Source organism: Canis aureus, chromosome 35 (genome assembly GCF_053574225.1).
Source record: "Canis aureus isolate CA01 chromosome 35, VMU_Caureus_v.1.0, whole genome shotgun sequence".
Lineage (NCBI taxonomy): Eukaryota > Metazoa > Chordata > Mammalia > Carnivora > Canidae > Canis > Canis aureus.
The window spans coordinates 5,509,832-5,526,568 of NC_135645.1; the positions used below are offsets into that span (position 1 = coordinate 5,509,832).

Sequence of the window (16,737 nt, forward strand, 5' to 3'; positions counted from 1 at the left end):
CATGAAGATTAACTTATTATTTTTTTATTTACACAAAAACTAGTTTAGTCATCTTCCATATGACACCTGATAAATGTCCACTGAACCATCATGTAGGGGAAAAAATAAATGCTAATATAACTATGAGTCTCTATTGATCCTATTAAAAATGGAATTGTTTACTAAAAGCTTATAACTAAACATATATAATATATTCATAACAAAAGAAGAAAAATATGAGGAAAAAATTGCAAGTTATTTATAGGATTTACCTTCTTTTAAGCATTAAGTCTGATATAGGTATGCATCTTAGACCAGTTCCCAAAACCATAAGGAAGGATGTCAGAAGCACAGTTATCCGAAGACCTAAGATGAAATGAAAAAAAAATCTGGGTTATTTTTTATAGTCTTTTCACTTAAGTTCAGTGTTAAGAGTAAAGATTTCTTTTATTCTATCACAGTGATATTATATTCTATAATTTTAGCTTTTTTTTTTTTTTAAAGAGTTTGTTTATTTGAGAAAGAGAGTGAAAGAGAGTACGAGTTGGCGGGGAGAAAGAGGGAGATATAGGCTCCCCACTGAGCAAGGAGCCTGACACAGGGCTCAACCCCCCAGGACCCTGAGATTATGACCCAAGCCAAAGGCAGGTGCTCCTCTAATATTTTAGCTTTTTTTTTGTTTTAAAGATTTTATTTATTCATGAGAGACACAGAGAGACAGGCAGAGGGAGAAGCAGGTGCCCTGCAGGGAGCCTGATGCAGGCCTTGATCCCAGGACTCCGGGATCATGCCCTGAGCTACCAGGCATTCCTAATATTTTAGCTTTTTGCTAAAACTCCACACATGGGGGAAAAACTCTCTACGCTGAAAATGAAATGATTCTAACTTTAATAGCAAACTTAAACGATCACATTAAGGAAGAAGTTCCATTAGCTCCAGTTTTTCAAAATAAATGTCTACAATGTTTTGTTCACATATAACATTAAGAAATATAGAAAATAATTTTAAAGGACTAAGTATTTTAGTTTTATATTTCCAATAAAAAATTCCAGTTTTCAAACGCAAGCTGCAAAAACCCTAAACTTCCCCTAAAAAGGTTTTTTTGGTTTTTTGTTTTTTAAGATTTTATTATTCATGAGAGACACAGAGAGAGGCAGAGACACAGGCAGAGGGAGAAGCAGGCTCCTGGCAGGGAACCTGATACGGGGCTTGATCCCATGACCCCAGGATCACAACTTGAGCCAAAGGCAGGCACTCAACCACTGAGCTACCCAGGTGCCCCCCCACCAAAAAAAAAGGTTTTTAAGGAAGATAGATCATTGCTTTAAATTTTCTGAAAAATGACAAATGGCCAATTATGTAATTTATCTAACAATCAGGACAAGCTACTGTTTGTTGTATGAGGTGGTCCTTTAGAACTCTTTGATTATGAATACAACAATGATCTTATCTTTCTTGACTTAACAGATGGTTTTCAATTTATAGAATGATACAGTTTTAAAAAAGGTATGGCTTAGGACTTTATAATATGGATCAAATAGCTTTTCCCTTTCTATCCCAAATATAATCAATTATTTTAAAAACGTGTGCCAATGGTCGGTCATATGGATAACAAGGTAAAAGAATATAAAAAATATTAAAAGTAATCAAAAATAGGCACAATATTCTGGCTGTGGCAGAGTAATATAATGGAATTATAAATTCCTATGGTTGGAATGCTGCACTTTGGGGATCCTTGGGTGGCTCAGCGGTTTAGCGCCACCTTCAGCCCAGGGCCTGATCCTAGAGATCCAGGATCGAGTCCCGCATTGGGCTCCCTGCATGGAGCCTGCTTCTGCCTCTGCCTATGTCTCTACCCCCATCTCTCTCTCTGTGTCTCTCATGAATAAATGAATAAAATCTTAAAAAAAAAAAAAAAGGAAATGGTGCACTTCTGTTACTAAACTAACGCCACCTGTTTGTAGCAGCCACATCACACAGGTGGCTCAAACTGAGCATGTGGGGAAAAGTGGCAACATTTCTTCCAATCTCTCCCAAATTCAACACCTCCTTGAAACCATTTCATAGTGAATAGACTTAATGCAAATTTTCTAATGCAAAATCTTCTTTTTCCCCAGGGCTTGCTTTTTTTTTTTTTTTTTGACAGAAGGGAGATAGTTAAGTATTTTGGTTTTCAGAAGGCTTTTCTGCTTGAAGGTGTTAAAAATAAGACAACAGGCCCAAAATGGAGTTGCTCATGCTAAGCTTCGTGTCACCAAACTGCCATGACTTAATTATAGTTTTGGTTCTCCCAGAAATGGAACACTAATTTAGTCCATCAGGGCTAGTGAGGTAATCTGCCTGAGGGATCCCTCCTATTCCCTAAAGGAAAATGACCTTGCCATCAATCCAGTTTTTGCTATAGAACTTCCTCATTCCCGCTCCTTTTCTGCCTTTAAAAGTCTTTCATTTTGTACATTCCTTGGAACTCCTTTCTATATGCTAGACGAGATCCTGCCCAATTCATGAATCATTGAATAGAGCCAGTAAGATCTTTAAATTTACTCAGCTGAATTTTGTTTCTTAACCAAGGAAATCGAAAGTCAACAAAACTATAATTATGCAGATTAAACATAGCTAGGAAAATAAATTTGAGATCTGGATCAGACACACACATGCCACATTGAGGATAATTTGTGATGTGAACTGAGTTAGCTTTATAATATTCTTATATGACTTGAATATGATTAATACAATTTGGCAGAAGGAATATCATAGAAAATTGTGCTTCTCGGTAAGAAGTAATGCATACATACTGCTCATTTACTGCTTCTACTAACAGAATGCAGATTTTAAACCCACATTATAGCTATGGGAAATAGAGTGTAATTAATAAAAAGTACATTCATGGTCATAAATATGCTAAACTTGCAAAATGTTCTTATAAGGTTTTATGGGGTGCCCTATGAGATACTGATTAAAATGTTATAGATTTGAGACTATAAGGCTTACCTTCCACATGATATTTTTTTCCTAAATGTGGTTTGTAATTAAGGTAAACAGCCACCAGGCAAGCAGTGAGGCATTGTTTATGATCATATAGTCCAAATAACCAAGTTTCCTATTATTACTGCTAGAGGCTGGCACACGCTTTTCTACTCAATTATAGTTTTTATCAAACAATAATATAACACCTAAATATATACATTTCATAATAAAGAAGTTATGAAAAGCTGATTATTAAAGCAACCTCAACAGGTACAGCTTGTGGCTTTCTTATTTTTAATTGTTGCCAAGTATTACTTAATCTACCCCAGATGATGCTCAATTCTGAATAAAATATTTTCTTTATCTCATTTGAATCTTGACAAGGTAGGACTCCACAGTTGCATGTAATCAAAATGCTATCAACTGACTTTGGGAAGGAGAAGTACGAGGACTTCAGGAAAATAGGCCTATGAGACTTTTACATAAATAAACAGATCTCAGGTGATTACAGTACCAGGATGTGAGTGCAAAAGCCATCTGATGAAAGGTGTTAGAACAATTTCAGAAAACCAAACATAATTGAAAATAAAAATAAAGTTATTCAAATATGGCACAGACACTGCAAGAAGCTTCCTTCCCATGGGTGAAATAACTCCTTTTGCTGGGAACATATTTGGTACAGGAATGGCATCTCTACAACAGGTGCCTAAAAAATCAGGATGCAAAGTTAACTGGAACACATACACATCCACATCCATAGTGGATACATGGGAAATTAATTATAGTCATAAGGTTTATCTGCTAAGACTGTTCTCAGGCTCCATACTTCCATCAACTGGAGTGAAGACCAGCTCTCTTTGTTCTTGGCAAGACCTCCTGTCTCCCTATCCCCAAAAGCCACAGCCTTGCCACCCCAATCTGCTTTGGAGACCATCAGGAATAATCACGTTGTGCCTGTTTTTCCTGTCTACACCAGTCAAGAGAGATCCAAGATTCATAGGTCATTCGTATACAAATATGGCTTTATATATCCCCTAATCTGACCTCATCTCTACAGCTTCCCCAACTCCTGAAACCCTTCCACTGTGCCTTCTGGAGTGCTCACAATCAGTGTATCAGTGGAATCCCGACATTGTCAAGCCCTTCTCCAAATGTTCTCTTCACCTTCTAATCCCATCAAAACCTCTCGCCCCATGACAATGCTTCCCAAGCACTTTCAGATCCCAGTCATTCTCTCCTCCCTAAAGTTCCTCAATCTCTTTTCTTGATGCTTTTAAGATTTTGTCTGGTTTTAAAGGATATGATTAGGCTGTGCCTCATGTTTCTTCTGCTAGGATTCTTGTATTTCTTAGTGTTGTGGGTTTATAGATATGGATTTTTTCTGCCATTATTTCTTCAATTTTCGGGCCCTCCCTAATCTCACTCTATGTTCTCCCCTTACTCCTCTTTCTGGAACCCTAATTACATGTATATTAGGTCACTAAAAACTGTCCCACAGCTCACTGACACTGGTGGGGTTTTGTTTCTTTTTAGTCATTTTTTTGTGCCTCTCTTTTCCATTTTGGATAGTTTTTATTGCTGTCTTCAAGTCCACTAATCTTTTCTTCTGCAATGTCTAATCTGCATTTAATTCCTGTCTGGCACGCCTTTTTTGTTGTTGATCAGATCACATTTTCATCTAAATGGTCTTTTTATGTTTCCTGTGTCTCTCCTCAACATGTTCATGCTTTCTTCTATTTTCTTGAATGTATATAGAATAAAGTAGCTGTTTTGATGTTCCTATCTAATAATTCTATCATTTGTGTCATTTTTTTTCCTTTAAAGATTTATCTATGTATTCATGAGAGACATGGGGGGCGGGGGTAGTGGGCAGAGACATTGGCAGAGGGAGAAGTAGGCTCCTCACAGGAGCCCAATGCAGGGCTTGATCCCGGACCCCAGGATCATGACCTGAGCCAAAGGCAGCTGCCCAACCGCTGAGCCACCCAGGTGTCCCCATTTGTGCCATTTTGGGACCTGTTTTTATTCATTGTTTTTTCTCTTATTTACGTGTTGTATTTTCCTGCTTGTTTGCATACTTTGTAAATTTTTATTTCAATGTCAGGAGTCCTGAATTTTACCTTGTTGGATGGGTTTTTTTTGGGGGGGGGGCACTTCTTTAAATGTTTGTGAATGATACTGAGAGATATCTAAGTTACTTTTGATCTTTCCGAAGCACACTTTTAAACTTTATTAGGTGAAATCAGAGCATTCTTTAGTCTAGGGTTCTTTTGTCTTTACTACTGAGGCAATAATCAACCCAAACTCTTATGTATTTTGGGGTTTTCCCTTTCTGGCCTTGGGAATGTGAACTATGCCTAGCCTTGTGTGAACTTGGGGAATTGTTCTGCTTGTTCTTTTTTGCTGGTCCTTTTTCCAGTGTTTGGTAGTTTTCTCACATGTATCTGCTGATCGGTTATCAGCTGAAGACTCAAGAGAAACTCCCTATAGCTCTAGAACTTTCTGTGAGGTTTTTTTCCTCTCTGGTTCCACCCTAAGAATTCTAGCTAAGTTGGTCTCTTGGAATCCTCAACTGTCTACTCAACTTAGGGAAACTGCAGCACTCAGCCCAGGCTCCCCATCCCTACACAGATACCTGGACATTCTTTCCAGGCAGTGGGCTGAGGTATTCATAGGATCACTGCTCTGCCCTGCCTGCTGCCCAGTGTCTGAAAACTCTGTTTTTTGTTTTGTTGTTGTTGTTGTTGTTGTTGAACATAGAAGAATAAATCTAGTTCCTATTACTCTATTATGGCCAGAACAGCCTTTGATCTAATTAATATTTAATTCTAATACTCAAAACTCCTTGCTGCAGCTGTCTATAGACTAACACACACTTGTCTCCAGGGCATTTACTCTCACCATCTGCAAATGTCTTGGCTCGATATTCCTCCTTATGACACCACTTTTTCATAAATCTGGTGTTTTAGAGATCCACTAGATGATCATTTCAATATCCTGACCTCTCAGTCCCCTGACTTCTTATTCTATGATCATGTCCTCTGCCCCACACTTCAGTAGTCTGTTTTGCTGTTTATACTCTGGACTTTATCTTTACTACGATTGCATTCAAGACATAATCTCAGTTTCAAGCATTCCATTCTTCAACCATGACCTCCTCTTTCTCTCCTGTCTTGCTTTATTTTTCTCCATAGCATTTATCATCATTTGACATACTAAATATTTAATATTACTGTTTTTTTTCTGCTTAGGTTTCCTCATTAGAATGTAGGCTCTGTGAAGGCTATCTTTCTAGTACTTAGCATACATTTAGGTACTATCTCCTTGAAACTTTCTTCACTTGACTTCTAAGGCACACTTGCTCTTGGATCTCCTATTATCTCACTACCTAGTCCTTTTTTGTCTCTTTACTAAAAAAATGAAAAGGTGTAAGCAGGTATAAAACCCACCTTACAAAGATAACTGGTCTTCTATGCTAAGGTGGCTGGGGCCTATGGCAGTAGGAAGGCTAGACAACTATCTACCCTCTAAAGAGCAAGATATTTTAGTACCCAAGGATGCTGAGAACTTACTTTCTAGGTATGTAGATAGGACATCTGTAGCAGGACAGCCAACATATGAAAGTATATTAGCTTTCTCCTACTGAAAAGGAAAATCACTTCCCAAAGAGAAATTTTAAATTTAGTTTTTACTGCTTCAACCAATGGTAAATATAAAACTTAATTCTCGGGACACCTGAGTGGCTCAGCAGTGGAGCGTCTGCCTTCCGCCCAGGGCGTGATCCCAGGATCCAGGATCGAGTCCCACATCGGGCTCCCCGCAGGGAACCTACTTCTCCCTCCGCCAAATAAATAAATAAATCTTTAAAAAATAATAAAAAATAAAAAATAAAACTTAATTCTCGGGGATCCCTGGGTGGCTCAGCAGTTTAGCATCTGCCTTCGGCCCAGGGCGTGATCCTAGAGTCCCGGAATCGAGTCCCACACCGGGCTCCCTGCATGGCGCCTGCTTCTCTCTCTGCCTGTGTCTCTGCCTCTGTATTTCTCATGAATAAATAAATAAAATCTTAAAAAAAATAAAAAAATAAAACTTAATTCTCTATGTGGAGGAACTATCAAAAGAATTCCTAAAATAACTTATTTTATAAGTGAATAGGTAATCCCTAACTTATCTAGCCACAGACAGTTCATACAATTATAATAAAAAAGGTAAAAATTGACATTCTTCTACCACAAAAACAAGCTTGGTTAAATTTAGAAAAATAATATTGGAACATGCTCCTGATGAAAAGATAAATAAAAATAAACCACAAAATAAGATTTTCCCCTAAATTTAGCCAACCTTATAAGGAATGACAGAGTAACTGTCACAGATTGGAAGAGATTAAGGAGAAAGTTTAACTAAATGCAATCTGGAGCCCTACACTGAATCCTGGAACAGGAAAAAAATAAAAAAAGATGCTAGTGGAAAAAACTGGCAAAATCCAAATACAATCTATAAATTGGTGTAAAAGTAAACAAACAAAAAACAAAGAAAGCCTCCATTTGGTACAAGAAACCTTTCCTCAGCATCTAGCACACATCCTCTGTGAAAGCACCTACTCTATCTGTAAGTTCTATGCCGGTCAAGACACACCTTCCAGGGCTGCACACCTTTTTTGTTCTTAGAAGGCTCTTCCTTTATTGCTTTGAGTTGCATCCTTTTGTAGCTTCACTCAATTTAGTTCTTCCTTCTAGAATTACACACAGTAAGCCTAATTCCTCTTTTACTTGATCTTCACATGGTTTACATTCTTCCTCAAGTTTCTTTTTAAAGCTTGACACACCCAGTTCCCTTAACCTTACACAGGATGATTTTACATCCTTTATTATTCTTGCCACACGCCTTTAACAATGCTCCAGTTTGTCAATGGGCTCCTTAAAATGAATGCTCAGGCTACACACCAGAGCATATCCAGCTGTCTCTGTTTGACACTCTACCTCCATGCCTAAAACTGTCCTCCTTTTTCAGCAGCTACATCACAGTGATCCTAAATCCTGTACCCAGATCTGTGTGGTATAACTGAATGCCTTATCATTCAGTGGTACGACCTCTTTTTTCTCCTCTTTTTTTACACTGGGAAGTGGTAGGTAAAAGGGAGATGTGTGTCCACAGTGTTCCTCAGAGAGCCTTCATCCATCCGCCCTGCTTTATCTGAGAATCCTACATCTCGACTGGCACAACCACCTAGTCACCAACACACACTTTAAAGCTGCCAGTGCACCATTTTATAGAAACCAGAGCTCTGAGATCGGTGTTTCCCAAAAGCCCTGGGCTCTGGAGTCATCTATGATGCAAAGGCCAACTCAGTACTTGTGGGCATCATCAATTTTCTGACCTTTCACCCTCCACCTCTCCAAATCCCTTTGAAGTCAAAGCATCAGTCATCCTGCTCAGGTATTTAAAAAAAAAAAAAAAAAAAAAAGCATAAATAGCACATGCACAGGAATGCTCGGAGGTCCACACTGTGCAAAACAACGTGAACGTTTAGAAGATGGCTTAAGCTTTGTTTGCATAATGGGCCTCGATGTAAACACAAATACAGCCTCTGCAAAGAGGCTTTGGCGCTTTGGGGACGGAGGGCTGGGAATGGGATGCCAGCAGCACCGGGTGGCCTCACGTAACCCTTCAGACCACGGCGCCCGCGGCTCCCCGGCTCCCCCAGCAGCGGCCCCCTCACCTCTCTTGTCCAGCAGCCACATGAACGCGAAGCAGGGCAGGAAGCCGATGGGTCCCCACAGCACGAGCAGCGCGATGTCCCAGCTGGAGAAGCCGTAGGCCTGGCGCGCCGAGTTCTGGATGGGGCCCCAGGTGTTCCAGACCAGGCCCTGCGCGAAGCCCAGCAGCGAGAAGAGCAGCAGCACCAGCCAGCGGCGCCCGTACACCCGCCCGGGCCCCGGCGCCGCCGCCGCCGCCGCCTCCCCGCGGCCCCTCCAGGCGCCCCCCGGCGCGGCAGGCCCGAGCCCGGGCCCCAGCAGCGGCTGCCGCTCCTCCTCGCTGCTCCAGCCCGCGCCCATGGCGACGCGTGGCCCGCGGGGCCTGTGCCCAGCGCCGTCCGGGGGGCCGCCGAGCAGCCCCGCGCCGCTGCGGTCGCCCTCGGCCTCCGGGCCACGCCTGCTGCGCCTGCGCCCTGCGCGCCCGCCCGGGGCCGCGAGGAGGGGCAGGTGCCGCGCGCGCCGGGCGGAGGCTGGGGGGCCGCGCGAGGGGAGCCCCCGCCCCGACCGCGCCCCTGCACCCCGCGAGCCCCCGAGAGCCACCGGAGGCGGGCGCCGGCCTGCACACAGCCTCCCGGAGGACGCACGAGGAAGTCCCAGCGCCGCCGAGCCCGGGAGAAGGAGACTCCCCGGAGACGCTGTTTTAAGAGGTTGGCCCGGGAGCCTGGGATTGCTGGAGGAAGGGCCTAAGTTTACATCACGTGCCGAGTAAACAACTCGGATACCTCCCATTACTTAAGCTACTGCTTGCTTCCGTATTGGGACTTATTATTATTTCTGCTGGATTTCTGATTTTGGAAATTAAAGGCGTGTGTGTGTGTGTGGTGGGGATGGGGGATACGGTAAGAGCGAGCCGTTGCATCTGCCGCTTGAAAATAATTTCGTTTTTACGGACAGTCAGTACTTGCCTACTTTTATCATCATGTCTTACATACCCACCGACATCATAAGCTAGCCAATTCCATTCATACGCACGTAAAAAAAGGTAGAGATCTCTATCTGTTCACTGTCATTGATGGGCTAGTAATAAAGACATGTGGATGAAGACTAAGAGACTTCTGCCCCTAATGGCTTAGATCCCTCTCCAGTTGTTAGGATTTTGACCAAATGAAAAGTAAGTGAGAAGGGTGCGGGGAGGGGGAGGGTGTGATCTCTTGATCAAGCAGCCGGTTGTTTATTTCATTATACAGATCCGGTAGCCTGACAGCTGTCGGCGAGTGTCCTTGAAACCCTAAGTCAAGCGATTTGGCTTGTGTGGGTCGGGAAATGAGTCACGGAGAACGCACTTAAAGAACGTCTGCCTGGGGATCCCGGGGTGGCTCAGGGGATTGGCTCCTGCCTTTAGCCCGGGGCGTGATCCAGGGGTTCGGGGATGGAGTCCCGCATCGGGCTCCGAGAGTGGGGCCTGCTTCTCCCTCTGCCTGTGTCTCTGCCTCTCTCTCTCTCTCTCTGTGTCTATCATAATAAATAAAATCAGAAAAAGAAAGAAAGAATGGAAAGAAAGAAAGGAAAGAAAGAAAAGAAAAGGAAAGAAAGGAAAGAAGGAAAGAAAGAAAAGAAAGAAGGAAGGAAGGAAGGAAAGAAAGAAAGAAAGAAAAGAAAAGAAAGAAAGAAAAGAAAGAAAAACTCTGCCTGAAGTTCGTATTTCCCCGCAGCCACAAGAACCAGGCGGAATCGGGGGATTCCTGGGGGGGCTCAGCGGTTTGGAGCCTGCCTTCGGCCCAGGGCGTGACCCCGGAGACCTGGGATCCAGTCCAGCATCGGGCTCCCTGCATGGAGCCTGCTTCTCCCTCTGCCTGTGTCTCTGCTTCTTTCTCTCTGTGTCTCTCATGAATAAATAAATCTTAAAAAAAAAAAAAAAAGAACCAGACGGAATCATGTTGTTGCCAGAAGGGCCAGGGAGGTTGGAAGAGAAGCGTGAGCTGTCCTGGTACCCACGGAGTCAGCGGAGGCGGAGCCCCATTCTAGGGCCCCACGCCCCACAAAACTGCAAACCATCCGCTCAAACTCCTAAACTGCTGGGAGGAGGAAAGCGCCAAAGCAGATGGGAAGGACCCGACTGGAAAAGACGGGGAGCAGAAACTAAGGCTGCGACAACGAAAGAAAGAAGATCTTACGGCCTGTGGGGAAGGTTTAAAAAAAAAAAGAAAAAAAAAAAAAAGCGCCGGAGCCTAGACCACGTGCTGGCATTTCAGAACCAGGGCAATCAAAACAAACCTGCGTGGCCCCGCCCAGCGCGCGTCACGTGACGGCCGCGCCGCGGCGCTTCCGGGGAGCGTGGGAGCCGCCGCGACCACTTCCGGCCGCGCGGCCCGGGGGAGCGGGGGTCGGCGGCGCTCTGGAGGGGCTCCCGCTGCGCTGCCCACGCGTGTGGCCGGGGCGCGGCTGGCCATGGCGGCAGCCCCGGGGGCGACCCCCGACTCGGCCCCCGCCGCTGGAGCCGGAGAGGTGGAAGGTAGGCGCCGGGCTGAGGCCGGGCCGCGGGGGCTCGCCGCCCCTCCTGGGGCCGTGGCCTAGCGCCGTCCACGTGCCTCCCGCGCCGCAGGAACTGGGAGGAGGGTTTAGTGTGTTGAGGGGGTGCGTGGCCTTCTCCGTGGGGCATCCGGGTCTCCAGCCCCCACAGCCTGCCTGTGCCGTTCACGCGTCTGGGTGCTTTGGTTTTTTGTTTTCTCTTTGTTTTATTGGAGTTCAATTTGCCAACATATAGCATATCACCCAGTGCTGAGTGGTTTGAATGCGTTAAAATTACGTTTTTTTAAAAAAGATTTTGTTATTCATGAGAGACACACACAGACACAGGCAGAGGGAGAAGCAGGCTCCGTGCAGGGAGCCCGACGTGGGATTCGATCCCCGGTCTCCAGGGTCACGCCCTGGGCTGAAGGCGGGCGCTAAACCGCCGAGCAACCCGGGCTACCGTCTTTCAACGCTTTAAAGATGAGTTTTCTTTTTTTTAAGATTGATATTTATTTATTTACTTTAAAAGATTTCACTTACCCATCATTGAGAGAGAGGCAGAGGGAGAAGCAGGCTCCCTGCAGGGAGCCCGACGTGGGACTGGATCCCGGGTCTCCAGGGTCACGCCCTGGGCTGAAGGCGGGCGCTAAACCGCCGAGCAACCCGGGCTACCGTCTTTCAACGCTTTAAAGATGAGTTTTCTTTTTTTTAAGATTGATATTTATTTATTTACTTTAAAAGATTTCACTTACCCATCATTGAGAGAGAGGCAGAGACACAGGCAGAGGGAGAAGCAGGCTCCCTGCAGGGAGCCCGACGTGGGACTCGATCCCAGGACCCCAGGGTCATATGCTGGGCTGAAGGCAGCGCTAAACTGCTGAGCCACCCGGGGACCCCTTTATTTTATTTATTTTATTTTATTATTTTTTATTTTATTTTATTTATTTTATTTTATTATTTTTTATTTTATTTTATTATTTTATTTTATTATTTTTTATTTTACTTTATTATTTTATTTTACTTTTTTTTTTATAGATTCTATGTATTTATGAGAGACGCAGAGAGAGAGGCAGAGACACAGGCAGAGGGAGAAGCAGGCTCCATGCAGGGAGCCCGATTAAATTTGTGAAAGAGGAGCCCACTCGAGGTAAATGGAAATATCTGGCTGTATTATGAACAGAGGTTATGAGCTTTTTGTCAGGTTTTGGCGGAATCCGGCCTTAGATAACCAGCAGGGTCGGGTGGCCCATGTGCCTGAGATCTCTGTTAGCACCTTTTGAGAGGTTGCTTCCGTGCCTGGTGCTGTTCTGGGTACTGCCCCTGGGGATCGAGAGACTTTTGATTGTTTATTGTAATGTTTTTTTCCTTTCTTCTTTTTTTATAGATTTTATTTATTTATTCATGAGAGACACACAGAGAGAGGCAGAGCCCCAGGCAGAGGGAGAAGCAGGCTCCATGCAGGGAGCACGTCGCAGGACCTGGGTCTCCAGGATCAGACCCTGGGCCGAAGGCGGCGCTAAGCCACTGAGCCACCGGGGCTGCCCATAATGCCTTTTTCCAATTGAGTAACAGCCTAGAAAGTTAAAGAATGACTCCTAACTGGTAACACGAATAATAATACCAGGAGGTACACACCGGGTGGAGACTGTCACCAGGAGGGAGATCCCGGTGGGGGAAACATAACGTGCTTCAAGGAAGGGGTGGCTGGAGGTGAACCTTTAAAGATTGAATGGGATGGTGCCAAACTTAGGTGGTAGTGCTGGGGAGTTGTGGGAAGACCGCAGAAGACCCAGGATGGCTATGGTTGGAGATCAAATAGTCATGTTTGCCCAGAGTGGGAAATGACCAGTGCAAGCCCAAGGGACAATTATAACTTCCTCCTGGGGCAGCCCGGGTGGCTCAGCGGTTTAGCGCTGCCTCAGCCCAGGGCATGATCCTGGAGACCCGGGATCAAGTCCCACATTGGGCTTCCTGCGTGGAGCCTGCTTCTCCCTCTGCCTGTGTCTCTGCCTCTCTCTCTCTGTCTCTCATGAATAAATAAATAAAATCTTAAAAAAAAAAAAAAAAGTAACTTTCTCCTGTCTGACCACAGGCTCTTGTCTTTATAAACTCCCTCATATACCCTAAAGGTACAATTCTTGAACTACATCTGTACCTCACATTCGTTGATTCTTAACATTTTCTGTCCATCTATATGTACTCCCTTATCCAGTTTAAGACGCATGTTATTTTATATATAAATATATATATATATATATATATATATATATATAATTTTTCATGATCTCTCCCTTGAAGATGAACTGTACCCTTGTCCCTCCCTGCCTTTTATTCTTCTGGCAGAACTTGTGCCCTCCTTTAAAAAAAAAAAAAAAACTTGTGCCCTCGATGAACCCAACCTCTTGTCCTCCTTGCACCTGCGCTGACATGGCCAAATTTTGCTGGGAAAAGTCCTGTGCAAATTGATGACAGCATAAAATGAAAATGATGAACCTCATGAATATGCAGTCAGCATGGGCCAGAGATCCTGTGATTCTGTGTCTGTGATAAGCTTACTTCCTCTGATGACCATTCTCTTCATCTCTTTGTTACTTTCAGTGGGTAACTTTGCAGATCAGGTCAATTCTGCATCTAATTTGTCTTTCTCCTCTCCTTCACTATCAGACCCTTGTCCAAATCATCCACATTCTCACCTAAACCACTACTTTATCTTCAGGCCTCATGACCTTTTTCCCTTGTGCCCGTCCAATCCCGTCTCCATGCAGCAGAAAAAGTGACACTCCCTTACTTAAAATTCTTCAATGAATTCCATTGCACTTAGAATACAATCCAAATTCATAACCATGGCCTACAGAAATCCTTGATGTGGGCTCTGCTGAAGTCTCCAGGAGCATCTGTTGTCACTCATTGCCCCCTCCTCTTTTCACATAGTTGGCTTACCTAATCTTCAGCTTTCAGAGTATGTCACCACCTGAGTTCTTACCAGAACAACCTATCTAGGGCAGCCCTGGTGGCCCAGCGGTTTAGCGCCGCCTTCAGCCTGGGGTGTGATCCTGGAGATCCCGGGGTCGAGTCCCACCTCAAGTCCCAGGTCGGGCTCCCTGCCTAGAGCCTGCTTCTCCCTCTGCCTGTGTCTCTCTCTCTGTGTCTCAAGAATAAATAAATCTTTGTTTGTTTGTTTTTAAATAAATCTTTAAAAAAAAAAAGAGCAACTTATCTAAAACTGTCATTGTAGTTTTCACCTAACTCCTAACCATAGATAATCCTGCTTCCTTCATTTCAGTTATACAATCTGAAATTACTTGTTTGTTACTGTTTTTTTCCACTTGAACTTAAGTACCTTGAGGGCAGGACCTACAACAGACCTACATCTGTTTTATTCACCACGTGTGTCCACGTGTGTCCCCAGGCACATAGTGGGCACTTAATACCTATTTGAGTGAGTGAATGAGTAAGGGAACTCTGTGCCAAGTCCAGGGGCAGGAGAAGAAAGAGCATGGCATGGTCCAGGAACCACAAGAAGCTGGTATTAGAAGTGGTGAGAGAGGGATCCCTGGGTGGCGCAGCAGTTTAGCGCCTGCCTTTGGCCCAGGGCGCGATCCTGGAGACCCGGGATCGAATCCCACGTCAGGCTCCCGGTGCATGGAGCCTGCTTCTGCCTCTGCCTGTGTCTCTGCCTCTCTCTCTCTGTGACTATCATAAATAAATTAAAAAAAAAAAAATTAAAAAAAAAAAAAAAAAGAAGTGGTGAGAGAAGTGGGATGGTGAAGGACCACTTATACCAAGTTAAGGAGTCTGGACTTTATGACAGTAGGAGGCCTTTATTTTTCTTATTTTTTATTTTTCCATTTGAGAGTAGTCATTTATTAACCGACCAGATTACAAAAACAACCGTGGTAGATACCTTAGTCCATCCTTCTAATAAGAGTAGGACGCCTTTAAAGAGCTTTAGACAAGGGAGTAATATGATCAGATTTGATTTCAGGAGAATCACTGCTTGAACGGTGGAGGATAGATGGGAGGGAGAAAGACTAAAGGACAGATACTTAGCCTTTTAAGCCTCAGGTTTGTCCCCTGTGTAAAATGCGTAGTTGTTGTAAAAGTTAAAGGTAATTGTGGATCATCCAACATAGTGTCTGGCAGGAATTGCATATTCAAGAGTGGTAACCGTTTTTATGATTAATAAAAAGGCCTGGCACTGGTGACTGATGGATGTTGCAACTGAAAGAAAAATTAGAGGGAGCTCTGGAGTTTTCCAGCCTGAGAAACTACCTGTGAATTAGGAAACTGAGGAAAAGGAGATGGTTAGGAGTAATGTCTGAATGCATAGACTTTGGATATGGAAAGATGATACATAAGATACCAAGCATGCAGCTGAGTAAGAAGAAGGTTTTTTGTTTTTTTTTTTTTAAGATTTTATTTATTTATTCATGAGAGACAGAGAGAGAGAGAGGTGCAAACACAGGCAGAGGGAGAAGCAGGCTCCATGCAGGGAGCCCATCGCGGGACTCAATCCCAGGTCTCCGGGACCACACCCCGGGCGGAAAGTGGTGCTAAACCGATGAGCCCCCCGGGCTGCCCAGAAGGGTTTTTTTTTAGACTTAGTATTCACTTTCCATAAATTCACCCTTTTAAAGTATGCAATTCATTGTTTTTTTAAGTATGTTTACAAAGTTGTGCAGCCATTACCACTATAATTCCAGAACATTTTCATCACACTGAGAAATCTGGTATCCGTTAGTAGTCATTCCCAATTAGACCCTCTCTCCCCAGCCTCTGGCAGTCACTAATCTACTCTCTGTCTCTGGATATTTGCCTACTCTGGATGTTCCTATAAATGAAATGATACAATATAGAGCTTTTTGTGTCTGGCTTCTTTCACATTGCATAATATTTTTAAGGTTCAACCGTATTGTAGCATGTATCCATATTCCATTCCTTCTTATGGCTGAGTGATATTCCATGGTATGGTAATACCACATTTGTCTGTCCATTTATCAGTTGATGGCATTTGGGTTGTTCGCACTTTTTGGCTATTCTGAATAATAGTGCTGTGAACATTCATATACACGTTTTTGTGTTAACATTTTTTTAGTTTTCTTGGGCATATATCTAAAATTGGAATTGCTAGGTCATAATTCCACTTTTTGAGGAAACGGGTAATTTTTCTTTTTTTTTTTTTTTTTTTTTTAGAGAGCACAGTCATGAGAGAGGGCATAGAGAGGGAGAAAGAGAGAGAATCTTAAGCAGGCTCCATGCCCAGAACAGAGCTCCATGCAGGGCTTGAGCTTACAAGCCTAAGATCATGACCTGATCTGAAATCAAGAGTCAGACACTTAACCGACTGAGTCACCCAGGTACCCCAGAGGAAACTGGTGATTCTTAATCTTGAAGTCCTAAGGAGGGAAAAAAATCTGATGAAAATATGGATTTGCTCCCCTGAAAAATGGCATGCACACACATTTTTGCAGGTGATTTCATATTTGTTTTTGTTTTTTTACTTTTTTTTATTTCATATTTTTGTATTAGATTCTCAGCATCCTGTCTGGAACTTTCAACCCCATTTTTTAATTAATTTATTAAT

General features: G+C 43.6%; 2 protein-coding genes and 1 long non-coding RNA gene across 4 annotated transcripts in view; 2 read left to right on the plus strand and 1 right to left on the minus strand.

Annotated features, from left to right (window-relative positions):
* Positions 1-9,044, minus strand: part of SLC49A4 (solute carrier family 49 member 4) — a 77,131-nt gene extending 68,087 nt beyond the window's left edge. Inside the window, exons 1-2 of the mRNA XM_077884465.1 lie at positions 8,666-9,044; positions 252-345 (exon numbers count right to left, since the gene is read on the minus strand). Coding sequence (XP_077740591.1) covers positions 252-345; positions 8,666-9,002 — 431 coding nt within the window. The 5' untranslated portion in view covers positions 9,003-9,044. The remainder of the gene's footprint in view (positions 1-251; positions 346-8,665) is intronic.
* Positions 9,045-9,212: 168 nt separating this feature from the next.
* Positions 9,213-10,564, plus strand: LOC144305544 (uncharacterized). The gene is made up of 2 exons (XR_013372538.1): positions 9,213-9,349; positions 10,355-10,564. It is a non-coding gene; the product is annotated as an uncharacterized LOC144305544 (long non-coding RNA).
* A 409-nt stretch (positions 10,565-10,973) lies between these two features.
* Positions 10,974-16,737, plus strand: part of HSPBAP1 (HSPB1 associated protein 1) — a 64,406-nt gene continuing 58,642 nt past the window's right edge. For both annotated transcript variants that reach the window (XM_077884460.1, XM_077884461.1), the window contains exon 1: positions 10,974-11,154. In XM_077884460.1, the coding sequence (XP_077740586.1) occupies positions 11,091-11,154 (64 nt within the window). In that variant the 5' untranslated portion in view covers positions 10,974-11,090. The remainder of the gene's footprint in view (positions 11,155-16,737) is intronic.